Here is a 27,911-nt window from a genome sequence, read left to right on the forward strand (position 1 = left end):
TCGTCTCCAAAGCCCCAATCGTGCATCTATGGCAGCTACCATCCACCTGCATCTGCTCCAACCAAGAGCCAATAGGAAGACCTCCATGCGCTATCATCCAGAAAAAGTAGAAGATCTTCCACGGTCAGAGACTGGACCAGAGGTGTGTCCAGAACATCACTCATAGCACTTATCATGACATACACTTCGATCGTAGTTTGTCGCCTAGTTACTCCGCATGCCTTTATATACTTCTCACGTATATTGTTTTCATACCCTTACTAGAGGATCGCACTGCTTTGGTCATCTGCTTGCTTCACAAGGCTGTCCTTCATGTCTATACTCGCTCCACTCGCTCACCACCACTTGAAACCAAACACAACCTTCTGAACGAACCTGAAACAATACATGAGTATCGTCAGTTGGTTGGTAGGAAGAAACATGATGTTATCTGCCGAAACGAGGGGGAATTACTAAATACTTTGTTTAGTAACAACTCCAGGGACTTTTGGTGGAGATTTCTAGAGCGACGGTCCCCTTTACCTCTCACTGACACTTAAGTCTGGTGTGATTATGCACGCACATTATCAGCCAGCTCGTGACCTCTCACATATACTTAGTTCCTCTTCCTATACACTCTTCACTAAGGGGGGTGTTAAGGATGCTGTGATGAAGCTTCATAATGGCCGAGCGAAAGATCATGATGGTCTATGCACTGAATTCATTGCATATGGGATTAATATCCTAGCCCCGATCCTAGCAAAGCTCTTCAATAAAGCTGTTTGCCTTGGCTTCCCACGCACCTGGACTATTAACACCATCTCATCCATCCACAAGGCAGGGGATCCCATGAGCCCAAGAAACTACAGGACCATCACGATCGGACATGTCATGTCCAAGATTTATGAGTCGATTTGCTGAGATGTAGGGGCTTAGAGCATATGGATAGCCTAGATTCCGACATGATCATGGGACCATGGATCACATTCTCACACTCGGATGTATTATTGAGAAGGCGAGGGCATGGAAGCAGAGGGTTTATGTTGCTTTGTGGACTTCCGTAAGGCCTTTGATACAGCTCCAAGAGCTCGCCTCATCAGGCGCTTGCAGGATTTGGGTTATAATCAGGAGATCATTTGGGCTGTCATGGCACTTTAGGAGAGTCTCAACCAGAGTTAGGACAAGGTCTTGATGGACGAATGAGATTTTGAGTACTATTGGGGTCAAACAAGTCACCAATGCTGTTTGGCCTCTACATCGACGAGCTTGAGGCAGTTATGGAGACACTAGGGGGGCTGGTTGCTCTCTTGCTGGCACTTTGTTCCACATCTTGCTATACGCAGAGGATGTGGTACTCTTATCATGTTTAGTAAAGAACCTCTAGAGGCACTTAGATGTGCTACAGTCTTTTTGTGTGTTGCATGATTTGAAGGTCAACCTTGGTAAATGATCTTTAATACATCTCAGGTCGCTATGCATCGGGAGCAGTTCACCTTTGATGGGTCACTGGTTGGATTGTCTCATCATACACATATACTTGGGGGTTATCTTCTTTGGACCTATTTTCACCATGAGACCGGCGATGTATGCTCACTTGAGTAGAGGGCACACCTCGTTGGCCAGATTCAAAGGTAGTGCTTCCGCTCACACTTTCAGGAGCCTCGAACCAAGTGCTTACTGTTTGACTCCTTGGTTCGACTAGTGGGGATGTATGGCAGCCCTTGTTGGGAGCCGGATCTGTCCAACACTGAGTGGACTTGCGTGGAGCGACTATAGCTACTCAATGTTGTCACAGATGATTCGTAGAAAGCCATCAGGCCTCACTAGATCTTCAAGGCTGAGTTTGGATCATCTCCATTGTAGCTCGATGCAACATTTTAGGTCATCACCTACCTTTATCGAGGTAGGGCATATGGGGATTGTACCTCTGGGCGTAGCAGATTGCCGTGGCTAGCATTGTTCTCTTCTATGGTTCTATTAGATACAGGTGACCAGAGGTGCTAGTTTGCACACACAGTGAGGTGGTTTGAGCGACTGGGGCTCCACATGGACAAGCTTCCCCCCTTCCAATACAACATTGATGCGTCGTTCTCCCCACTACGATATCATGAGGTCAACCAGGTCATATGTGTTGATCTTTTGCAGCTATACACATTTCGAGCCTGGTTGGAACCGAGTGAGTTTCCAGTGAAACTCAGCTTCTACAGAGATCATTACCTACATATCTCTAATGAGAGGTTTATTGACCCACCGAGATATACGCGGATTCATTTATCCCATTTGCTGAGGATCTCTATTTGGTAGTTTCGGGTCTCTTCACATAGACTTCGTATTGAGAGTGGCCGAGCAGAGGGTTTACCTAGGGAGAGACGTATATGCACCTTATGAGGTCTACATGAGATTGAGTCTGAGGAGCATTTCATTTTCAGGTGCCAGTGTACTATGAGGTTCGGGATGCCAGTGTACTATCTTTCTTTTCTAAAAAAAGGAGTGGATTCACTAGTTAATAGAGTCTATGAACTAGAGAACCGAAAGCTCACCTAGTGCCAAGTTATCTTTCCTATAGATGCAGACGAGCTCAAAGCATGGGAGGACAAAGAGGCCCAAGCTCTTTCACTGATCATAGGGATGATGGCAGATGCAATGATTTCTCATATCTAGATTTTCAATGTGTCAGCTGAGGCGTGGGCCACTCTGAAGGATCTGTACGAGAGGCACAACAAGTCCTAGATCCTACCTCTCAATAATTAGTTGTTCAATATGAGCATGGAGGAAGGAGATATGGTCCATGACCATCTAACGAAGGTGGAGGTGATGAGAGATCTATTGGCATCAGTTGGTCAGAAGGTGGACTCAAACTAGCTGGCATTATTGGTCCTGTAATGCTACCGAGGAGTTTCAAGGGCTTTGTTACTATCTTAACTTTATCGTAAAGAAGATGACAAGGCATTGCTGGCGAAAGACAAAGTTAGTTTCGGCAAGGGGAAGGGTGTATCCCAAGCAAAGTATAAAGTATAAAGTTGACCTTTTATTTGATCATAGTTAAAGAGTTCATTATTTATTAAGAGCTTTTCTGATTGGTGAAAGTATTGACTTCGATCAAAGACACTTGACCTCGGTCTAGAAGGCTTGACCTTAGTCAAGGAGACTTGGCTTAGGTCAGTAGGGTTGACCAACCAAGATAGTCCAACCTCGGTTGACCATAATTAAGGCACCTTGATTATCAGTCAAAGCCACTTACTGATTATCAAGAGGGTTGACCTTGATCAACCAGAGAAATTGATGGATGTTATGTGTTTAGTGGGGATGCTCGTAGGGACTAGGAATAGTCTAGAGTTTTATTTTGCATGCAAAGGCTAATGATTAATGGGTGCCATGGCTATGCGCATTTAATTAATTGTTGTAGGTACAAGAGAGTGGTTTAATACCCAAGCTTTATGGAGCCTAGTAGGCTTCTAGGGGATGTCTGTGTGACCAAGGGCTACAAAGGCTGTAAAAGTGTCCTATGTGGCATGTAATTAGGAAAATGACACTTACTCTCATGTTTTGAGATCGGCCTCGGAGTTGAAGCTTTTGTACTCAGAATTTTTGATCTGTAATAAAAACCTTCGGGGGGGTCTAGCTCGACAAGTTGTCTTGGGCCCTAGCATGCTTAGAGAGAGAGAGAGAGAGAGAGAGAGAGAGAGAGAGAGAGAGAGAGAGAGAAGGAGAGAAGTAGAATTTATTAGCGTCCTCGGGGGGCCAAAAATGACCCATGGGACCCGTCTCAATACAATGTAAAAACAGTCTCCTCAAGGAGAGGGGTTAGGAGTCTATGAGTTCCTGACGACAAGTAAAAAGGCCAGTGACAAAAGATCCCAAAGCTGCCGGAGAGGCAGTGGAGAGAACTGATGTCAACTGAGCGGAGTCCTCCAGTATCTGCTGGTAGTCTTCCCTAATATGTGCATAACAGGGGCATTGTAGAGCTACATCTGCCTCCGTCTCAACTGTCTACATGTCACAAAGGGGACAGACTCTAGCATGTCTGGGCTGGTGTATCCAAGCTCCTTGCTCAATGGCAAATGTATGAGATCTGGTATGGAACCTGGCTATGTTCCTGTGATATTGAAGGGGGATAGGTGTGCTAATATAAGGCTGAGCATGTGTCTCTATGGACATGTATGTAGAGAGAGAGAGAGAGAGAGAGAGAGAGAGAGAGAGAGAGAGAGAGAGAGAGTCTATTGATGTCCATGGGAGACCAACAGGTCTATAGGACAGCAAAAACCATCTTGTACATCAACGTTAGGGAGGGCACATGGCAGCTCCCAGGGAGTGCAAAAACAACCCCAATTATGTAGAGTACCTACATAATGGTCTGAAAGAGTAATCAGCCATACATCAGTTTAAGACTGAGAGTCTTTTCGTTTGGATTTAAACTCTTTGATTATTGCTATGCCTTCACAGTAAACTGCCCAGTTTCCATCATTTCTAGCAGCCTTGACTTTAGCTAATTCCGTTGCCTTATTCTTTAATTGAGCTCGTGTAAGCTCCTCAGCTATCCATATCTTGGTCCCTTTCAACTTGTAAGATTGTCGAAGAAGCTTGATCCGTAAATCTCGCGACCTAAGTGTAAGGATAGCATGTCCTCTGGAGTGCCAGATATTAGTTGCTCCATTATCATCATCATCATCATCATCATCATCATCATCATTATCATCATGGACCTTCCATTCAATATTAGGCATGGCTGCTTTGACAAGTGCTAAAGTCTCACTGAAAGAGTTATCATATTTGAACCATCCTTCAGGGAGCCCCCCACTCTAATCTTCAATGCATCATCGCATCTGGCTTCGTGTTCTTTGATCTCTTCTTGGATATCAATCTTGTTTGCCTTTGTGTCAAGCTCCTCAATCACTTCTTTCTTGATTGATTGTACTTTAGTATGAACCATATCTTTGACTGTAGAGACTAGTTAAGGGGTAGGAGGAGAATTCTTACATGAGTTCACAACCTCAACAATTATTGCCTGCTTGCCAGGTCCCTCTAGAACTTCAAGTTGGGCTTTTACTTTTGCCAACTCAAGCCTTAACTCTCTGATTGCTTGCTGTAAATAATAAATCTGTTCATGTTGCCCAATGATGGGTCGTTTGTTGTTAATTGCGTGCATACGGAGAGGGTGTCATGGCTGCAACTGTAGAGTACCGAGTCCTGATAGTTGAGCTTGATGGAGTTGAGGGGAATTTGGAGGAGAGGGTAGGCCATTCCATATTGGCTATTTCTATAGAACCTGCTAGCTGAACCTACCCCTCGGGTTGGGCTTGGGGTTTAGCCCAACTCGAGGTTAGAGACCCTAGGAGCTTGCTGCAAGTTGAGCAGGGAGCAGAGAACAAGTGATTGTGATAAACCCCACTTTTCGAAAAATGCAAATGTGTGCAATGCATGTAGAATTCTAATGCCGATTGGCCCTCCAATGGGGAAGAGCGCCCTCGTGAGAGTACTTGTTTCTATTTCGACCTACATGCAAGGTGGGAGAGAGATGACGGATGAATGCAATGTGGTAGAGAGAATGCAACGTGAGATTCACAATGAAAGGGTGATACCCTTTCATTAATGTCCCTTGAGATGACTCAAGTTCCATCTTCCCATTTACACCTACCCTTAGCCTATGACCCATGCATCTACCATTCAATGCACCTTAATGCACCCTTCCCTTCCTATTGCCCCTAGGACCTAGACACGTGTGTGCACATTTTTATTAATAGAATAAGTATCACATGTCCAAATTTGATGCCGTCTGAAGCAGTGGCTCCAGCTCGACTAGTCCTATCTACTCGGATGATCCACCGCCATAACAAATCGGTCGGTGTCCATCATAAATACAAATACATATTACACCATTGGCGTATAACATAATAATAATGTTTTAATGTCTACTAATCACAGATTAGTGATTTCTCTTGTCATGACAATGATCAACGAGGAACTGTTGGAGATGTGAACCAAGGAAATGCTGCACAGCTAGTTAGCTAGCTACGTTGCTAGCTGCAGCAGCTGAAGGCTAAAAGGGCATGCGATGGGAGCGACGGGGCGGAGAGAGAAAGAAAGAAAGAAAGAAAGAAAGTCTATTAACGTCCACTGGAGACCAAAAGGTCTATGGGACAGCAAGAAACCCTCTAGTACATTTGCTTTAGGGAGGGCACATGGCAGCTCCCAAGGAGTGCAAAAAGCCACCCCCATTATTTAGAATACCTACATGATAGTCTGGAAGAGTAAATAGCCATACATCAGTTTAAGACTGAGAGTCTTTTTGGTTTTGAGTCGAACTCTCTGATTAGTGCTACGCCTTAACGGTAAACTACCCATTTTTCATCCTTTCTGGCGGCCCTAACTTTAGCTAATTCAATTGCCTTAATCTTAAGTTGAGCTTGTGTAAGCTCCTCTACTATCCATACTTTGGTGCCCTTCAACTTGTAAGATTGTTGAAGAAGCTTAATCCGGATATCTTTTGACTTCAGTGTAAGGATAGCATGACCTTTATAGTGCAAAATAGAAACTGGCCTGGAGTCGTCATCATCCTGCTCATCATCATTCACCTATTCAATGTTGGGCAACCTTGCTTTGATCTTTGTCAATATTTCACTATATGTGTCCTCCTCTTTGTACCAATCTTCTGGGAGTCCCCCCTAGTTTAATCTTCAGCGCATTACCACATCTAGCTTCGTGTTCTTTAATCTCTGCTTGAATATCTGACTTAAATGCTTTGGTGTCCACTTCCACAATCACTTCCTTCTTAGCAGTTTGTACTTCAGTGTGAACAAGATCTTTGACTGTAGAGACTAACTGCGGGGTAGGGGGGGAATCCTTACAAGATTTTACAGCCTCATCAATTACTGCCTGCTTACCAGGCCCTTCCAGAATGTGAAGTCGAGCCTTTACTTCTGCCAATTCCAATCGTAGCTCTCTCACTGCCTGCTGCAGATAAAATATCTGATCCTGTTGCCCAAGGATGGGTCGTTTTGAGCCTTCTTGTTGGTAATTCCGTGCATATGGAGAGGGTGTCATGGCTGCAACTGTGGAGTACTGAGTCTTGATGGATGTTGAAGGAGTTGAGGAAGTTGAGGGGGACTTGGAGGAGAGGGTAGGCCAGTAGTCCATCGTTGGCTGTCTGTTTGAACCCCCTAGCTTAACCTAACCCCCGGGTTGGGTTGGGGGTTTAGCCCAACTCGGGGTTAGGGTTAGTCAGCTGCTTCCAACGGGTATGGAGGGAGAGGTACAAATGGAGAGGTACGGCTTCTGTTGACGGGCGGTACGGTACTGGTTGCCTACTGACGGGCTATACGGATAGGGGGAGAGGTACGGACGACGGGACTGTACGGTATTGGCTGCCTGCTGACGGGCTGTACGGATGGGGGTACGGACGACGAAGGTACGGAGGTATGGACGAGGTATGGAGGTACGGATGGGGAAAGAGAGAGAGAGAGGCTAACGGGAGGAGAGGTTGAGCGGGGAGAGGCTAGTAGGAGGGAGAGGCTGAGCAGGACAAGCTAGTTGGAGGGAGAGGCTGAGCGGGGAGAGGCTAGCGGGAGGGAGAGGTTGAGCGGGGAGAGGCTAGCGGGAAGGAGAGGCTGAACGGGAGAGGCGAGGTGGGATGGCGTGGAGGGAGGTGGGGGATGGTGCGACCAGCAAGCTAGGGGGGAGGAGGGGGCTAGGCGGGAGGGGCGGTTGAAGCAGGGAGACAACAAGTAGGAGAGAGCAAGCTAGGAGAGAGAGAGAGAGAGAGAGAGAGAGAGAGAGAGAGAGAGAGATTAACGTCTGCGGGAGGCCTCACGGGCCTATGGGACAAAGTGCGGAAAACACCAAAATTGGAAAAAACTCATAGAAGCCACAAAGGGCTGGAGCAAAGGGTGTACTATGCTGAAATAAAGAGTTCAATAGCTCAAGCAAAATTGAATACAAAACATGTCGTATCATATCATATCATATCATATCATGTCATGCCATATCGTGTGCTATCTGAAGTAGGAAGAAGAGAGCTGGAACTCGAACTGGAACTCAAGATCCAAAACCCGGCACTATGGTGGAGCGTCTATGAGCGGTGAAGATGTCTTGGATCTGCATCTGTCTAGCCGTCTCACGCTGTGGTGGTGGAGGAGGCCATGGTCTCCTCGATCTTTGAACCCGTTGAGCTATGTTCAGAGTGACCCCTCGTCTTGGGCGATCTCCTCTGAGGAAAGATGTGATAAGTCGGACCTCAATCAAGTGTGCTCTGGTTGGTCTTTGTGTCACGGGTAGCCTCTGCAATCCTCTCTCAGCAATCCATACTGCCTGCATATAAGCTAGCTCCTCCTCCACCCCATTGTGTCCTGGAGCTGACTCAGATGAGATTCAAAATCTGGAATCGTCAAAAATTTCTGTTGACAGATATCGCTGGGGGCTGGCCGCTGGTTTTTGTTGCATTGGTATTAGAGCATATGGTTATCATTTCTTATCCAAGAAGTGACGATCCAAGCCGAATTTTTTTCCGCAAGTAAATGAATAGCAAATCTTGCTAGCCACGAGCAGATTTGTTTTATGGATGTGAGCACTAAAGCCTCCACTAGCTCGACGGTGCAGGTAAAAAATCCTGCACGCAGTACGTCTAATGAAACGCAGGAAGAAGGAGATTAACTGCCATAACCTTGAGGATCTCCTCCGTTGCTGAAATGTAGGTAGGGTCTCGTCACCTTTCATGGTTATGACGACACCAAGTGCAAAAGAGCAGGTTGCTACGGGAATTTGCCCAAAAAAAAAAGCCTACAGGCCAACGAGCTGTGTGTTCACAGCCAGGAAAGAACCCACTGGGGAATTTAGGTGGCGTGCGCTATCAATTGCTCTGCTAATTGCCCGAATATGCTCAACTTCATGAAAGAGACACCTCATAGCTTAGTTTGGTTATCGCTTAGTTCAATGATTTGGTGCCTTTGCGTGGAAATTGATGACCAGGGGAGCAAGCGCACAATTCCTTGAGAAGAAGTGCCAGCAGATGGGGAAATCTTTGGCGAAGGAGAGTATAGAGGTTGGTGATTGACAAAATCCTGTGTGTCGGAATTAGATTACTCTCCATGCTCTCGCCTCAGCTACTGCTTGCTTTGGACATGCTATCGACTCCTTGAGCCAATGCTGAGTTAGCAAGCTACAGGCACTCTCTGAGTACCTAAATAGACCACAATAAGTTAACCACTCTGGTCATCTTAACCAGACCACAGATAATGAGTTTGGTCAGTCTAACCAGACTGCAGTTAGCTAACCAGCCTGTCTCTAAAAAAAAAAGAAAGAGCAGGTCTAAGTGGATAACTGCTTGATATGACAGGCCTAAAATGACAACAGGACTGAATTAATGATGCTTTGAGCAGAAAATAAAATGTTTGGCAAAAGTCTGAGTGGTTTCTACTTCAAAATGACAGGCCCTAAGATGATAAACCTGAGTGGTTTAATGCGTATAAAAAATGTGGGGGGTATGCCTTGAGTAGACAGCCAGTTATTGGCAGAAGTCAGGACAAAATTGCAGTGTAGCAATACACCTCTTGCTGAAGGATTTTACTTTGTATAAGGGTTGACAATTCTCAGGATGAGCTTGACGTGATGGCTTCAAAGGATCATGCGCACTCACCCAATGAGGGGATTGTAGACACTACTAGGGTCAGGCAGGGTGTAGTTCAATGTTGAGAACTCCTAGAGGGAGTTGCTTGCACAGCTAGCATAGGCTAGGAGAGACCCTTTGTTTTGCAGTTTGGAAAATCCTCGTGCAGAGGAAGGGCTAGAGCAAGTTCCCTTTGGAGAATGTGGAAGGGCATGGGCAGAAAGAGATCTTTGAGGCCACTTTTCCCTCTCTCCAGATGAGGTATCCAGGACAAGTAAGAAGCCTCCCCATGAAGGCAAGAAAAAGAGATCGCCATGAAGAGAAGAATCATTAAAGGAAGAAAAGGACCAGTCATCATCATAGATCCTTGAGTTCTTCCTCCTCTTCTTCCAGTTCCACTTCTTCATCTTTTTCTTTTGGAACATCCACTCATAGGACTAGAAAGAAGAGATCATCCAAAGGAAGAAAGGAAGGCATGCAAAGCCTTGGGAATTTAAGAAAGTGGAAAGTCAGTAATGTTGGAATTATCGTCATAATTCATGGGAGTGACCAATGTATAGTCAATAAGTGAGTTAGGGGCACTTTTCCCTCACTAGAGGTTTCCCCCCCTAACCACAGTTAGGATCCCTAACTACAGTTAGTGGATAGGTTTAGGTTTTGTCAGCTAGACAAAACTTTCACCTCTTGTATGTTTTCCATGATCTTATCTATTCTACGTTTGCACTCTTCTTGCTCTCTTTTGCTTCCTTCATTTGGTATTAGAGCTTGCCTCTGCTTCCGGACCTTGAGCCCATTGTCAAGCTAGTCTCTTTGCTCCCGTACTTGCTCCTGCTTCTGTTTATCGCCTGCTCCACACGGGAATCCGTACATAGCCTTGTCTTGCTCGTCCGAACAATAGTATGGACAGCCGTACTGTTCACCGCCGTACATTTCATACAGGTCCTGCGCTACATGTCTGTACAGGTTTTGCTAGCATCATCCATACAAGCTTGTCAGTCTGTACGCTGTATGGACGACTCGACTACTTTGCACCGCACAGGCCCGTTTGACCATACAAAGTACCGTAATGCACATCGCCGTCAGAATCGTACGGCAATCCGTACATTCTGTATGATACGAATAGCCGTACTGTTCCGTATTGTTCTTGTCTGCTGTATGCCGCACGTGTGGAGATCCTCTCATCGGTACAACTGAGACGCTATACTCGTCCTTGTTACAAGCAGTTCGTACTGCTTGTTGCAGGATATTTGCACGTCTCTTTGCAGGTGCATTTGGAGTTTTGGGTGTGCTCATTTGCACACATTTGTAGTTAAGATTTGGGGCTTTTGGAAAATTTGCCTTTTCTGGTTGCAATTTCCTTGTCAGTTTTGGATTGGGCTGCAATTTGATAGTGTACGAGGTGTTTGGACACTTTGCCGGCAGTTTGAGTCACATTGCAGACTTTGCAGTGTTTTTTGTAAATTTTGGGCATTTGCAGGTTATTTGGGTGCATTTTGAGCCTTTGATAGGCCGAGACAGCAAGCTGTCCTTTGGTTTCGGACACCCATTCTCCTATATTTGGGGCTATTGGATATTTTGCAAGTGTTTCGCAGGCACATTTGGCAGAGATTCAATTGAGTTTATGCTTTTGGGCTGTTGCATTTTGAGCCATTGATTTGCTGTTTTTTGAGCAGTGGGCAGTTTGCATCAACTTCCCGGAAGGGATTTGTATTGTGCACCTTAATTCCCAAGAAGGGAATTTTTGCTGGTATTTGCTTCATTTTCTTTGGCAGCCATGGCATGAAACAATCCCAATGAAGAGTTTGGAGTCCTCACACAGGAGGATAAGTTGGATGGTACCAACTACTCCTTATGGAGTTTTATGGTTCGCAATATCTTAATTGGCAAACACTTATGGGATTATGTCAATGGGAATGAGCCACGGCCAAAGAATGTGGTTGCACCTGCCACTCCTCCTAAACAAGGTGGAGGAAGGGTAGAGAACAAGCTCAAGGTGCAAGACAAGTGCTAGATGCAGCAGCGGTTGCTCCCACACAGGAACATAAAAGATGGGATTCACGTGATGCAGTAGCACTTTATGCTATATCTCTGTCTGTCTAAAGGTTTATTATTCCGCACATTCGGTCAAGCAAGACCTCAAAGGCAGCTTGGGATATTTTAGAGAGTATGTTTTCAGCCCGTAATGATGCCAAGGTTTCTTTCTTGAAGAGAGAGTTGACTCATACTCATATGGATGAGGGTGACTCTATGTTTGAGCACCTCATTAAACTTCAGGATTTGAGAGAGCTATTGTTGAATATTGATGAGATCATTCCAGATTCAGAGATCGTCACTACCACTTTGAATTCTCTTCATGAGTCCTATCTTGGTTTTCACACTTCATTGAATTTATCTTTGAGGGGGGGTGGCAACCCTCTCACCTTTCATGAGTTCATAGGACTTTTGTTGCAGGATGAACAAACCAGGACGAACATAGCTTCACGAGCTGGTGAGCATGCCATGCTTTCAAAATTCAACCCCAAAGGGAAGGGGCAGCATAAGCAGCATGCAAATCAGCCTACACATCAACATAAAGCTGATTCTGGACAAGCTTCTCACAAGGCTAAGAATGATGTAGAGAAGCCCAAGAGAAAGGGTGTTTGTCATTACTGCAAGAAGCCAGGTCATTACATAGGAGAATGCAAGAAAAGAATTGCCAAGGAAAAGAAAAAGGATTCAAGTATGGCTGTCACTCCTCATGCACATGATGGTGATGCTTCACCCAACTTAGTGGAAGAAGACTGCCTTTTTGACTTGCATTTCTGATTTTCAAGTGGCTGCTCCGGAAATTACAGCCACATCTAAGGATGACTCTTATGCTTTTCTGACTTGCAGTTATGATCCTTCTAAGGATTCGTGTGCTTTCAATGTCAATGAGACATTGAATAATTGGTACTTTGATAGTGGTGCCACCAAACATATCACTTCCAAGAAGTGTTTGTTTGATTCTATGCATCCATCACCCGCTGGAAAAAGGGTGTCTTGTGCAAATGATTCTTCTTATTCAGTTCGTGGTATTGGTGAGATTGTACTCACAGCCACAGATGGCACAAATTTCAGAATTTCTGATGTGCTTTATGTACCTGGAATCAATAAGAATTTGCTTTTAGTGTCCTCTCTCAATAAAAGAGGATTTCAGGTTGTCTTTGAAGATGACAAGTGTGCAGTCTGAGACAGAGAAGATGATTATGCCTTGAGACTATCTGGCATGCTGATTCGTGGTCTTTTTCAGCTTGATGTTTTTGAGAAAAGATCAGATGATGCACTTGCAATTGAGGACCGAAGAGTTGGGTAGAGCCCTAGATGCCAATCATATGTTCCATGGGGACCCTGTGCTTGTTACTACCTTGATTGGGAAGCTTCGTGTCCATGTAGAGAGTTTTGTAGATCAGGAAGACTTCTTTATCTTCCTTCTTAAGCATCATGATGTAGTTCTAGGAACACCTTGGTTTCATTGTCAGGCATTGAAGTTGTCTCTTCTTGAAAGAGTGCTTGAGTTTGTACATATAGGTAAAGCACAACGTATCATTGCCAGGCATAGAGGGGAGACCATCGCTTTTGTATCTGATGTTTATGTTGGCAAGGCAATAAAGTTTGCAGTTTCAGCGTACATGGTTTTCATAAAGAAAGAGATTTAGAAATGCGTGCTGATTTGAATGATGAGAGATTTAGAAATGCATGCTGATTTGAATGATGCTGATAGAGAAAAAATTTAGTTTCTTGAAAATTTTAAAGATTGCTTCTCAGATGCATTGCTAGGGGAGTTACCCCCTGAGAGACTAGATGATGCCTGGCAGCGAGCCGCCCAATTGACTGCCTTGCAAGGTCAGTGCTACCCAGAGAGAGGAGATTATGGCTCAAGTACAAGACTTGCTGTTCAAAGGCTTCATTCAGCCTAGTTTCTCTCCATTTTGTTCCCCTGTACTTCTTGTACATAAGAAAGATGGTTCCTTTCGTATGTGTGTTGATTTTTGCGCACTCAACAAGGTGACCATGAAGAATGGATTCCCAATTCCGTGCATAGACGATGTGCTCAATGGAGCTTCAGTTTTCAGCAAGATAGATTTGAAAAGTGGTTACCATCAAGTTTGCATACAACCATAGGATGTGCACAAGACAACGATCCGCACTACTTTTGGTCTGTATGAGTACTTAGTGATGCCGTTTGGACTGACAAAATCCCCTGCTACCTTTAATTGGATGATGGATTTTATCTTCTGTCCTTATAGACATGTCATTGGTACCTTCTTCGATGACATCCCAGTTTTCTCAAAGTCCGAAGAAGAGCACAAGGAACACCTTGCTGCTGTTTTTCAAGAGCTGCGTAATCATTATCTCTATGCCAATAGCAAGAAGAGAGATCCACTATTTGGGACATATCATTTCCAAAAATGAAATTCAGATGAACTTCCAGGAATGGCCTGAGTTGAAAAGTGTTCATGAAGTACGCTTGTACTACAGAAGGTTTATTAGGCACTTTGCTGATATGGCTGCTCCACTTCATGACTTTACTAAAAAGAATGCAGCCTTCAGATGGCATGCGCCACAAAGGACAGCATTCAATACACTCAAAAGGGCTGACTGGAACCAATTCTAGTAGTCCCTGATTTGTACAAGCCTTTTGATGCGGATTGTGATGCTTGCGGACAATGTGTTGGGGCTGCACTTCATCGGAATGGCCATGTAGTGGCTTATGAAAGCCGGAGACTACGGGATGCTGAGATATATCTGGGAATCTGTGAGAAAGAATTGTTAGCTGTGATTCATCCATTAATACATGGAAGCACTATCTCTTGGGTGCAGATTTTATTGTAAAGATTGACCACCAAAGTTTGAGATACTTTGTGACATAGACTAAGCTCTCAGAGAAACACATGAAATGGGCAAATATGCTGTCAATGTCATAGTTACCAAGGAACGGGAACGTTTTGGGAACGTGGGGGGTCGGAACGGGAGGGAAGAGGGAACGAGAATGCCACATCATATGACACATCATCAAATCACATGGAAACATACCAAAATATGCTAATAATAACTAGATGCAGCAGCTCTAAGCTTTCCATTTCAGTTTTAGACTTTTACAGACACAAAATCCTTAGAAAACTGAAATATACATCAACGCAAATTGCAATGTGCATAAACTTAAACGCTTTAAGCCGGAGAATTGCAGATTACTATGGATCATAGAGGCTAGAGCATAGAATATGCAAAATACAAGAAAGGGAGGCCATGCCTCAATACAAAATAGGACTCAAGACTCTTGAGTCAAGGACATGGTATATAGAAAAAAAGAGTGTGTAGGCCTGCCATCTAATGGTTTGAAGGTGGCATAGTATCAGAGGCCTCTCCCTCATCATGCTGAGCCTCATCATCCTCATGCTCAAGTTCATCTTTGCTGCATCATTATCAGATTCGGAGTCCTCATTTGGTCGAAATCCAAGGTATGGCTCAAGAGTGCAATCTGCCCTGAACTTGTTAAGCAAACGTAAGTTTGCTTTAACAAATACAAGGTCATTTGCCTTCTGAACCCCAAGCTTGCTCCTCTTTTTGGATGCAATGTTTCCAAAATTACTCCACAACCGCTCAACAAGTGAAGAGCTAGCCCCATGGCTGAGTATACAAATGGCCATACCCTGCAACAATGAAGTCCATACCCTGCAACAATGAAGTATCTGCCCCATAGTCCTCCCACCACCGAGTGGAGGAAATCTTGAACCTGTCTATTTGTGCATCCTCCAATCCAAACAGCCCTTTTCCTTGCCTATAATATGATAGCTCCTCCCGCACCACCTTCCTCCTATCATTTGCACTTGTGACAAGTCGTCTCAATATCTTCTCCCATCTTGGCACCGCCTCCTTATCTGTTTCTTGCCCCTTCCCTTGGAATTCCGGATCCAAAACAAAGGCTGCAGCCTCCGAATTTGAATGATATTCTGCCCATTGAGAGGTTGCAAGAGCATTCAATTCCCCCTTCCTCCAAGCATATAAATCATCTATACCCTGAATGGTCTCGATCATCCTATCTAGCTTTTCATACACCTTCCCAATGCAAGGACTATCCCAATCAACAAGCCTCAACATCAAAATAATAGCTATGCTTTGAAACCTTAAGCAAGAGGCGAGCATCATGCCCAAGACAATGGACTTGCATCTCTGAGCCCCTGCAGAGTTTCGTGCACACCATGCATCCCACTCAACAGAAACAACAAGCTGCCTCAATTGAGCTCTCAGCTTAAAAAGACGCTTCAGCATGATGAAATTATATGCAAATCGTGTGTCAGAATACTTCAAGAGAGTCTTCTTTGGGGATATCTTGCGAAAAATAGCCAAGATGTAGTGGTGGCGAGTGATGAAAGAGACAACATGATCACCTTGCTCAAAAGTAGGTTTCACCCAATCTAACTTACCAATATCCTTGAAGAGATTATTCAGCCCATGTGCCATGCAAGGAGTTAAGGCAAGATGAGGGTACTTCTCTTCAAGAATCCTCCCCATTGTGGAGTTCTCACCATCAAAAACAAATTGGATGGCCTGCTGTGCCCCAACATACTCAATGGCCTACATCCAAATGCTTGCCAACGTCTCGGCTGACTTTCTTGCCTCCGAATTATCGAGTGCTTTAATGAAAAAGCTGGCCCCTCTCGAGTACGCAATGATGTCGTGAATAGAGCGGCTCCTAGTGTCACTCCATCCATCTCCCATCAATGTGGCACTGCATCTCAGCCATACGCCTCTGATGGGAGCCAAAGCATAGCAGGTTGTGACAAGCCAAGAGTGTGATGCATGGCCCACATATAGGCAGGCTGTTGGGATGTTGGTCTATGACTTGTGTATAGGCAGCGATGACTTTTGGGCTGACACATCACACATCTATGCTTTGTGTAAGCCAATTGTGTTGTTGCTGAAAAAGGTTGATGGAGATAAGCCTTATATTGGCAAAGTATATGAGGGGATGGATCGCATGATATAAAATTTCAGAGTGTTAGAGAAAGATCCTCAAAGGTTGAGAGTGTTGGAGTACTTGGCCGTGAGCAATACTACTCTCCCATTCATGTGGTTGCGTTTGTGTTGGACCCAGAGTTTCAACACAAGGGAATTGCACAACAAAGTGATAAAGAAGTGGTCCGTGGTTGGAACGTGACTCTTCAAAAGATGGTACCAACTCTGGATGCTCGGCGAAAGTGAAGGATAAGCTCGCTAGTTATCGCAATAAGGAGGGCATATTTGGATGGTGAGATGCCCAGCATGACAGGTAATCTTATAATTTCAATTTTCAGATTATACTATTTAGCCACTACTGAGTCGTGATTTATGATTTTCAGATTTTATGAGCTTTGCCATACATCTGAATTTTATGAGCTTTGCAATTTCAGGTATTGAGTTGGGTCTGCTACCTGGTGGGAGTATAATGGAGCTGATTCCCATGAGCTTCAATTGCTTGCCATTCAGATTCTTAGCAGGGTTGTAGCTCCTCTTGTGAGTGCATGTGGAGCAGCTTTGACCACATCCATACAAAGAAGAGGGACCATCTCAAAGCACAAAGGGCGAACGATCTTGTCTCTGTTAATGCAAACTTGCGCTTGTTTAACAAGATGAGATAGGAGTACATGCATGACAAGTTTAATGGTTTTCATAAGCTTGATGACACCCTTACTGATGATGATGAGGAGCAGGTGGAGGAGGAGGAGGAGGAAGTAGATGATGACGAGGAGGAGGAGGGGGAGGGGGAGGAGCTTGAGGATTGAGCTATTTGGATTTTGGATTCTAGATTTTGATCATATCATCATTGATGTAGCAGATGGCCTTAAGGCTTATAGCCTAGGCTTTTTGGATTTTGTACTTTCAAGTTTCGACATATATGAAGTTTGAAACTTTGAGCCATATATTCAATATTGGCATTTTGTAACTGGTCAATCTTTACTATTTAGCCTTTCTCATTGATTTCAGATTTGTCATTTATTCCTCATTGTTCTAAGGTGACAAGTCTAAGTTCTATACTATTATCTATCTTCAAAGTTGTAATTTTGTAGATTGTGGTATGTGTTATGCACCATGTTTTAAGTTACAAGTAGGTTGTAGACTGCAGTATTCTAAATCTGTGTGCTTAGCTCAAAATACTTTTTTCTAAACCCCCCCTTGATGATGTGGCATTTCCCCGTTTCAGCCCTCCTGGAAACCCCGAAACGTTTCCGTTCCCCATTTCCCCGTTTTCGTTTCCCCGTTACTATGGTATGCATGGAATGTGGTGTTAGAATGCCCATTTTAGTGCTAAGTTGAGAGCTTTATTTATTTATTTTTTGTTTGGGGGGCAATCTACACAGTTTCTCATAATATGGCACCTTATTGTCATCATTTACATTGACTCATGCTTTCATCGTAAAGGATGACTAGTGCGTATCCCATTTTGCAGAAATTTTGCGACTCTTTACATCATTTCTGTGGAAGTCCATCCCTCAGGTAAGTCCATTGTTTCATGGGTTTAAGTTGTTGCTGAGGTTTTGTTTGATTTCAAATAAGTGTAGAGTGAGTGAACATTTTGTTTGGTTTAAAATATACTTATGATACAAGACATCGATAGTTATTGCAAATGGTCTCTCCTCTTCCATATTCTTTGCTAAACATTGGTTGGCATCAGTGGGACACATAGGCCGAATTACATAAGAATTCTGATTTCAACACAAACATTAGAACAAAAGTACGTGAGGGATCTAGCTTTCACACTTGTGGCTAACCAATAGTTTCAACTTGCAAATTGAAGTTGGGAAAGGTTTCGGAATTCATTAATAATGTCTAAGAGATTATTGCTTGACAAGGTCTAGTGAAGATCATAGAGTGGTTATTGTGAAGTTTTCGGCCATGTTACCACCTGCTGGTTTTGCAATAATTCTTTCTATCTTAAGTGTGCGTTGCCCTATTAACTAGATTGAGATGCTTGTCTGGGAGAGACTAAAATGAAATTGTTTAGTCTTCACAAGCAGCTGTAGCTTGAATGAAGAGATTTTGGGCTACCTTTTGATTAGCCTTTTCCTTTAGTGCTAGCCTTCGTCATGGCTAAGTCTACCCTTCACCTCCGGAGTGCACGACATAAACTCAGTACAAAGACTTTGTATAAACGGATGCTCAAGTATGTGTGGGTGTGTGGATTTGCATGTGTGAGAGCATATGTTTATACTATGATCTACACCCACTGTTGGGCGTTGATGACGTCAATAGGGATGTCATAGTAGCAAGTCCCTGCTATGTGTGATGGAGTTTATGGTTTTCAACCTTATGAGTGACTATCAAGAGATTGAACTGCACTATGCTGTGTTTTTAGAGGATGAGTTTGGGCATGTGCTTGGACTCATCTAGGTATATGCGTCTTCCGTATTAGCGGACATGCAAATTTCACCTTGTGAAGTTTTCGTCCATGTTGCGGCCTGCTAGTTTTGCAATAATTCTTTCTATCTTAAGTGGTGTGTTGCCCTATCAGCTAGATTTAGATGCTTATCTGGGAGAGACTAATGAAATCGTTTAGTGTTCACAAGCAGTTGTAGCTTGAATGAAGAAATTTTGGACTACCTTTTGATTAGCCTTCTCCTTTAGTGCTAGCCTTCATCATGGTTGAGTCTGCCCTTCACCTCCAGAATGCCGACAGAAACTCAGTACGAAGACTTTGTATAAATGGATGCTCAGTTGGTGTGTGGATTTGTATGTGTGAGAGTATATGTTTATACTATGGTCTATAGCCACTGTTGGGCGCTGATGACGTCAGTGGGGATGTCATAGTAGCTAGTCCTTGCTATGCGTAAGGAGTTAATGGTTTTCAACCTTGTGAGTGACTATCATGCAATTGAAACTGCACTGTGTTGTGATTTTAGAGGATGAGTTTGGGCATGTGCCTGGACTCATCTAGGTTGTTTGTATGCTAGTTTATGGTTCGGTGTCTTTATATGGAGTTACGATATAATGTTTAAAGATTGTGTAGTGAGGCTCTTGGTGTGGGTGCAAGAGGACTGGGTATCCATAAGGCTAAGAGCAGGTAATAGTGGTGTCCAAGGGGTTAGTTCTAAAGTTCAAGGCTGAGGATAATCCAACTTCTTCAACTCTACTGTACGTCCAAGCAATGACACTTCTACTGAAGATTCCAAAAAGAACCAGTCTAGGGTATGATCAGATGGCTGGAACATTTCGTGGTGATAGCAAAGCAACATTAATTACCTTCTTGTAGAGCTTTGTGGTGACAGCCATTTGATTTGACTAGAAGAGCATTTTGTTCAAATTTGCTTAGAGAGGATTTCAACAACTTGATGGTAGGGCAAGCTATGTGTGGAAGAGAGATGGCATTGGCACCAAGAATAAAAAAAGCAGAGACTTCACCCTTGGACCCAGAGCAATGGGGAGTTTTTTAGGTGCAAGATCTACCGCATTGTTTGGTACATGAGACACAAAAGTAACCTATAACCACAAGATTGGAAAACTCTGAAAATGCAACTCACAAATCATGCTACAATGGAACATGTCAATGATGTTCAGGTGAACTTCAAATTGCAATTGAGACACTTGTTAGAAAGTATTCGAGCGAGAAAAGATGAGACAGCATTATGGAACCTGAGCCAAGTAGTCATACAACTAGAAAGCAAAGTATAAAAGCCTAATATCTCAAATTATAGGCCCCTTTTTTTATGTTTTGTTTTTTCGAGCCTTGGCTTCACAAATGGGATGAGGCATTTGTCAGAGATAATAGGGAAGCATACACCTCAATATCCTGCAGCAGAATTCGGCTCCCGTGGATTACACAGTCTCTCAGATCTCATTCCACTTTCTTGTGCAATATGGTAGCTTTGCTGCAACCGGATGCTAGCTGAGTATGAAATCTAGGTGCTGTTAAGGTTAAACTGAGATGAGGATGAAACTTATAAGTTGCTTTAGAATGGCTGCTTCTAAAGCTGGAACTGAGCTCCGAAACTGATTGAGGATGTATTGCATGTCTGGCTTCGAAATTAACTGTTAGCTGAGCCTGAACCGAATGCTAACTGAGCATGGGATTACTGTAAACTGGCTGCTGGACTGCACATGTAATGTAGCATAATACTGCTGCAAATTGAGTGCAGAAGTTGGTTGGCTATTGAGGTTGATATTAAACAAATTTCTTGCTCACTTGTGTCGGTATATGCTCCCACTTCTCCTTACATTGCCATGTCCGAGTCATGGGGCTGCCGTATCGGCATGGATGACACATGTGATGAGCTGTCACATCAGCATGGCTGCCCAGTCTCATGGACTGACCATCACACGTTCATGGGTTGCCAAATGAGCATGGCTGCCACGTGTCATGGGCTGCAACATCAACATGGCTGCAATGTGTCATGCCATGTCAGCAAGCTATTTTGGATCCATAACTCAGATTTTAATTCTGATTTGCTCTCATTGTAAAGGATGAGAGTCTTTGGCATTACTATCTATTTCTAGCAATTTCTTTGTCCAATTTAGTAAGTGTATTGTGTGCTTGTTCTTGCCTAAGGGGGTGGCACTGGGTGCATGTCTAGAGTTTCATGTTTAAAGGATTAGTTGGCCAAATTTATGGTATGTTTCCTAGTGATTTGTGTGATGGTTTACCTCCATAGCAAGATGTAGATCATAGTATTAAAAAAACTCCCAAATCTGTCCCTATTTGCAAAGCACTTTAATCGGCATCAATAAAACTCTGAGGTGAAAGAGGTTGACATGTGTCATACACCATGGCCTTAAAAAGATCATGATCCAAATAACCATTGTTAACCATGAGGAGCCTTCTGTGTGGAAGCCGATCATCCGGCATGTCATGCAGAGAAATCCTTAAACATAAAGGTGCATGATCAGAATGCACAAATGCATAATCAACTGACAAGCTAGTAGTAAAAGTATCAGAGTGCTGAGGATCAACTCTGTACCACCTGTCCAGTCTAGCTTTATATGTAGATTGAGCATTGTGCTGGAAAGTAAACCCCGGCAGTAATGGATAAGATGCTGTCCAAAGATCATCAAATTGGAAATCAAACAACAATTTTGACCAGCTCTGCCTCTCAGAGGCCAACATATGTGTATGGCTAGAAGTATTATCCCCTAGCTGAGGAGCATTGTTGAAGTCACCACAAAGAAAAGTATACTGCCTCCATGGATACCTCTGCATATCTTCCCAAATCTATCCTCGATGACGGGAGGATTGAGGAGCATAGACAGATGCAAATTCAAAGATATCACCCTGTACAATGCATTGCATAACCATCCATCTGCCTTGTGAATCATTGAAGGCCACAGAGGGCTGAAGATCATACCTGATCAAAAAGACCACTCCCGAAAAGGAATGTTGTCCAGCATAGAAAATGTCATAACCACGAAAATGACCATGCTGTCCAGCATACACATGCTGATTATGTTCCTGCAAAGCTACCACATCTGGCTGTAAGGCATTAGCGAGCAAGTTGGAGAGGCTGTATAGACCTCAGGGCAGCAACAGGAGGCAGGTCGGGGTCACCAACGAAGGCCAAGGACTGAAGACGCCATAGTTGGGGCTCTCACCACATACACACTCTCTCTACACGCACGCTTTTTTTTAATAGTGAAATCTTTTATTTTTGTGTGGGAAACCCCAAAAAGAGGTAAAAACCCACCAATAAGTACAAAGAAAAAATTTACAAGTAAAGCCTCAGACGAAAACTCATGAGGCAGCCAAGTAAAAAGTTACAATATCAAACTGGAGGAGGATCAAACACAACATCCTCCAGTTGCAGATTGTTGCTTTGTAAAAATTGATGCAGTGAAGAAATTGCACCGTCAATGAAAACCACATGTTTTTTGCCCTTGTGATTCTTCTTAATATAAGCTGGGAGCCTGAATTTTTGAATCACAGGGTCAAAAACCTGTTGCAACATAGGATGAAAAGACTCCAGAGAAAAAGAAACAGCTACATCCTGAACAAAATCTGGCACAGTCTTCACAGACATATGAACTGGATCAACATCTGTACTCTTTGAAGAAGAAGCGTGTGACGAAAGAGCTGCATCGGATAAATCATGACTCATCATGTCAGCTTTAGTCAGGGTATCACCCTGAGAGGTAGCAGGAACATCTTGTATAATCCTTGCTTCAAGAGGCACATCCATATCCTGAGGAGAAAGAGGCTGATGGTGCTCAATAGGAGAGGGATCCTGAACTGCTTTAGGAACAAAAGGATCATTCTTGGATATATCTACCTTCCTCCAGTAGTGTTTTGGAGCCGTAAAAGAAGGCTTATGTAGTGAAGCCATAGCAGAGACCGTAGGAGAAGGTAGAGGAATCTTGATAGTTGAGGAAGGAGCAGGAGGAGTGGTCCTGGAAGCAAAAGGTTAAGCCCGTGCAAAATGACCAACCTGATGGCACCGATAACAAGCTGTAGGAAAAGATGTAAACTGCAGCCGGATGCAGGAAGTGGGGCCAAAAGTCTCCTCAAAGTCAATGCCTTGCTGCTGAGTGCCTGGAACATAAAGCACATTCTCTAGAGTGACAAGACCACTAGAAACATACGTAAGAGCAATTTGCCCAAGGCCTTTCACTGGATATGATGCATTATTGGCACGTGTGACTGTCCCCCCCTTAGATGCATGCTCAAGTGAGTTGAATAACTTCCTGTAGGAAGTAATGTGCTTGCTGCACCACAATCAAAGGACCAGGCATCAGATACATCAGAAACTGTCATGCAAGCATCATGAATATCGTGAACATCAAGATCACACTGACATGTAACCAAAAAAGCCCAATGTTGGTCTTGTGTAAAATTAGCTGACTCATGTCGATCTTCTGGATTAGGAGAACCAGCTATTGCAACACCAGACTCTTTCTTTTAGATGCAATTCTCTTCCTACATTCAGAGATATCGTGCCCAGGTTTCCTGCAATAGTTGCATCTCTTCTTCTTCTTGCGCCATGGGAGTGACCAGCATGTGAATGAGGGGGTTTACCAGCTGAAACTTTGCCTTTGCCTTTGTTTTTATGTTGGGCAGCAAAGGTTTGATCACTAGCCATAGAAGCATTGCAGTTTGCACGGCTGTGATCCTCCCGAAGCTCCAAATGGCTCCAAAAACCAAGCACGTGTCTCGAAATGAAGAAATGTGCTGAACAAACACTTCAAATGGTTGGCACAAGCTTCGAGGCAGGTCCGGACTGCAATAAATGCTTCACTAGCCATAGAAGCATTGCAGTTTGCACGGCTTTGATCCTCCTGAAGCTCCAAATGGCTCCAAAAACCAAGCATGTGTCTCGAAATGAAGAAATGTGCTGAACAAACACTTCAAATGGTTGGCACAAGCTTCGAGGCAGGTCCGGACTGCAATAAATGCTTCGAAGGTAGTTTGCACAACATCAATGATCCATATAAAGGCCATACACCTTCCCTACATGTCAAAAACAGGCAGCAGCAGGTCCGTATAGTGCCGTACAGGCTCGAGACAGCATTAAATGTAGGCATAAGTTGTCTGTACAGTCCGTACGGCTGTACGGAATTTGTACAACAGGCCGTCGCCCAGACGTGTGAATCCGTACAGCAATAAATGCCTGTCAAATGCTTCGATTTCTGCACCAGGCCACCGAATTCTGCAAAGAACACTCCGAAATGCTGCTTCCTCGCGCCAAGAGCAAAGTTCTCGCGATGGAAATGCTTGTGGAGGGCGTAGGTGATCTCGTGTGTGTAGAAGACCTAAAAAATTGAGTAGACCAGCAAGAATGAGGGCTCCAAAGGCTGCCAAACAGCTTGGAAAAGCTGTCAATGGCTGAGGGAATGGATTCCCGACCTACTCTGATACCACTGTAGGCTATGGCAAGCAATGGAAGCTTAAAAATGGAGAGGAGACAAAAAACGAGATGTTGTAATTAATTGTTGCAAAAGTGAGATTGGAGGCTCAAGAGAGAGCCAACATAACAAAACCCTAGGGCTAAGTGCCCTAACTAGACTAAGTGTCCTAACTGTCTTAAGTGGTACATGTATTAACTGTACCAACTGACCTAACTGATTAACTAGGCCTACAAGGCACATACCAAGGAATGAGTGGCACCTATGGATAGCCCATAGAATGGCCTACAAGGATCTAGTCGAGCTGCTGTCCCACTGTGCCCACTCCACGTGTGTCTGCAGCCCTAGCATGCATCACTCCTCATCATGGACCTCTGGATGCCAAAGAAGGGGCTGGCGCTCAAACTTTTCTCAATACATTGGGCTGGTTTAGATGAGTCCACCAATCAAATGTTGCCACACCCTATGTAAGCTCTGTTAGAGTTTAGCATCTCCTGATGTATCATGTGTAGAGTAGGAGTGAGGGCCTTTGTTGTGGATGTGCCTGCCTCATGTGAGGCTAGAGTAGGTGTTGGGTTGGTTGTATGCCTGGGCATGTGTCTCTGCCAGGGTCTTGTGAAGGACCCAACCAACTCTGGGACAAAGGATGCTACGGGTGCGCCAAGGAGCTGTCATCATGTTGAAGATGCTATGGATCAGTACGGCCTAGTTCGGCGGTATTTAGGGTCCCTCTTGGACCTTCTTGTTGACGTGATTCTTGCCCCTAGGCCGCACCTAGTTTTGGTGAGTGTGTGGGGCCAACGTGGCCACCCCTTGGGCTGTAGAACCCGACCTGTTTTGGTCGGGTTCCCAGGGCTGATCACCTGGGCCAGTGGTAGGGGTGGACCGACCACCTGCTGGTGGGCTCCCTATGACAGCCTGGTCAGGCCTATGTAGTAGACCTCCTGGAGGGGGGCTGAGGCTATATATAGGCCCCCCTTCCACCCCTATATATTCATCTCAGTTGTGGATGTTTGTGCAGCAATAGAGGGCCTTTTCCTAAGGTCCCTTGTACTCTCTCTCTCTCTCTCTCTCTCTCTCTCTCTCTCTCTCTCGTATTCTGTGCAGCTCGTTCTTGTGGTGCTTTCTTTCTCTTTTTTCGTTGAGTTTCCACTGAACTCTCACGTGGTATCAAAGCCAAAGGTTGGCTAAAGACTTGAGTCATGGAGGGCACTTGGAGCCACTGAACTGCGTGGAGTTTAGGGCTGCTACTTAGAGGTGTTTGAAGAGGAGTGTGGCGAGGTGTGGACTGTTCAGTTGTCCAGCAAGAGGTGTAGTGTTTGGAGAGTGTTTCAGAGCTGAAAGGAGGCGTTTCGTGGGACGAGACCGTGAAGGCGTGATGATATCTTAGGCTTCAAGCCTCTTTGTCTTCTCCAGCCCTCTCTTGTCTTTCTCATCCCCTTCTCTACATTCTTTCCCATCCACCCTCCCTTCTCAGTTCTATTTTCTCTTCCTTCCGACATGGCTTCCCTGTTAGAATTATAGATTTAATTCAGCAGTGACCAATGTAATTTAATAAGCTAGTTAGGGGCACTTTTCCCTCTTTAAGAGGTTTTTCCTCCTAACCGCAGTTAGTTCACTAACTATGGTTAGTGACTACTAAGGTTTTGTCACTAGGACAAAACCTTATCTCTAACTCTTTCAGTTGTACACTCTCACTTTCTTCTATTGCAACCAAGCTATCAAGCTTTCAGCTCTCAAGCTCACTCTCTCTCTCTCTCTCCCCAAAGACTCACATTTGGTATCAGAGCAGATCGTGCTCGAGGACCTGCTCTCTGCTCCCGGACTCTAGCTCCTGCGAGCTCTCTTTTGCTGCTTGTACTTTCGTCAGCTGCAGTCTCGTCGCCCGTACAGTGCCGTACATTTCGTACAGGTCCATACGGACATGCTACTCTAGCACCTACGTATTTGCGCTGACGCCGTACCAGAATACCTGCAATCAGTTTGTCGTATTTGCTTGTACCTGCATCTGACCGTACAGCAAGAACTGCTCGCACTTGACCGTACAGCAAGACCAGCGCCGTGTAGCACGTACTGCACATTCGTCGCCGTACAGCCTGAAGGCACGTACGTGTCTACGTCGTACGCTTGCCTCGTCCGTACCTGCGATCGTACGAATCGCCGTCCGTACCTGCGAACGTACGATTCGTCGCCGTACCTTTTGTACGAGCGTTGTACTTGCTACTACCGTACTTGCGCGTACACACCGTACAACAGGTCGTCGTACTTGTTTTCGTACAGATCCTGCTTCAGTACAGTTCGAATATAATTGCATTGTACATCAGTACTTCTCCGTACATCCCGAATCTGCTCGTCTGTACTCATTGTACCAGCAGACATCTGCAGTCCTTTGCAGTCATTTGGGTATTTTCAGGTTCATAGTTACTTGTGAAGCAAACATTGTAGACAGATCTGCAGATTTGGTCTGAAATTTGGGGCTTTTGTTCAGAAATTGCAAGTTTGGGGTTTTTGGTAAATTTGCCCCTTTCTGGTTGCAATTTCAAGCTCGAAATTTGGGGCTTTCAGTTTTGCGGTACAATTTCTTGAAGAAATTTGGGGATTTTGTAATTACATTGCAATTTCGCAGTGAAATTTGGGGCTTTTGCAGACAGAGCGCAATTCTTGCAACATTTGGGGCTTTTAATCAATTTGCCCCTTTCCGGTTGCAATTTCGGGCCTATTTTGGGGCTTTTGTGTTGGGAGAGCAATTTTGGAGTTTTCAGTTCATACTGCCTTTCTTGAAGTGTTTTGCAGCACTTTTGGCAGATTCTGGAGAGTTTTTGATGCTTGGACAGATTTCTGACAGTGCAAGTGCAGAAATATGAGTTGCATTTACAGCCAGTGCTTGGCTGTGTTTTTTGGGAGTTGTGCATTTCATTCCCAGTAAGGGAATTCAGTTTTGTATCTGCTTAAATCTCTTTCTCAGATATGGCCCAGCAAAATCAGAATGACTTCCAGTTCGGTGGTCTTTCAGTGGAACACAACTTGGATGGTACCAACTACTCCCTCTGGAGTTTTATGGTACGCAATATTCTGATTTCTCGCAATTTATGGGATTATGTGAATGGGGGTGAGATCTGACCAGCAGGTATGGCACCTAATACCCCTCCTCAGCAAGGAGGTGGAAGAGGTCGTGCACAGGGTGCAGCTGCAGAACAAGTTGTTGGTGCAGCTATAGCCACTACTCCAGAGCAGAAGAGATGGGATTCACGGGATGCCTTAGCTTTGTCATGCATCTCTCTTTCAGTGAAAAGATTTATCATTCCGCATATCCGGTCGTGTAAGACCTCGAAGGCAGCGTGGGATATCTTAGAAAGCATGTATGCAGCCCGGAATGATGCACGGGTATCTTTCTTGAAAAGAGAGTTAAGTAATACACATATGGAAGAGGGTGACTCCATGTCAGTCCACCTCACAAAGATACAGGATCTCAGAGAGCAATTATTGAACATAGATGAGATTATTCTTGATT

General features: G+C 44.3%; 1 protein-coding gene across 1 annotated transcript in view; it reads left to right on the plus strand.

The window, feature by feature from the left end:
• The window catches only part of LOC147888856 (short-chain dehydrogenase TIC 32, chloroplastic-like), an 88,288-nt gene that overhangs the window by 41,095 nt on the left and 19,282 nt on the right, over positions 1-27,911 (plus strand). Inside the window, exon 7 of the mRNA XM_087392687.1 lies at positions 18,027-18,073. Within this exon, the coding sequence (XP_087248813.1) occupies positions 18,027-18,073 (47 nt within the window). The remainder of the gene's footprint in view (positions 1-18,026; positions 18,074-27,911) is intronic.

Source organism: Dipteris shenzhenensis, chromosome 21 (genome assembly GCF_047967505.1).
Source record: "Dipteris shenzhenensis isolate YYH24624 ecotype China chromosome 21, Dip_SZ_1.0, whole genome shotgun sequence".
Taxonomy (NCBI): domain Eukaryota; kingdom Viridiplantae; phylum Streptophyta; class Polypodiopsida; order Gleicheniales; family Dipteridaceae; genus Dipteris; species Dipteris shenzhenensis.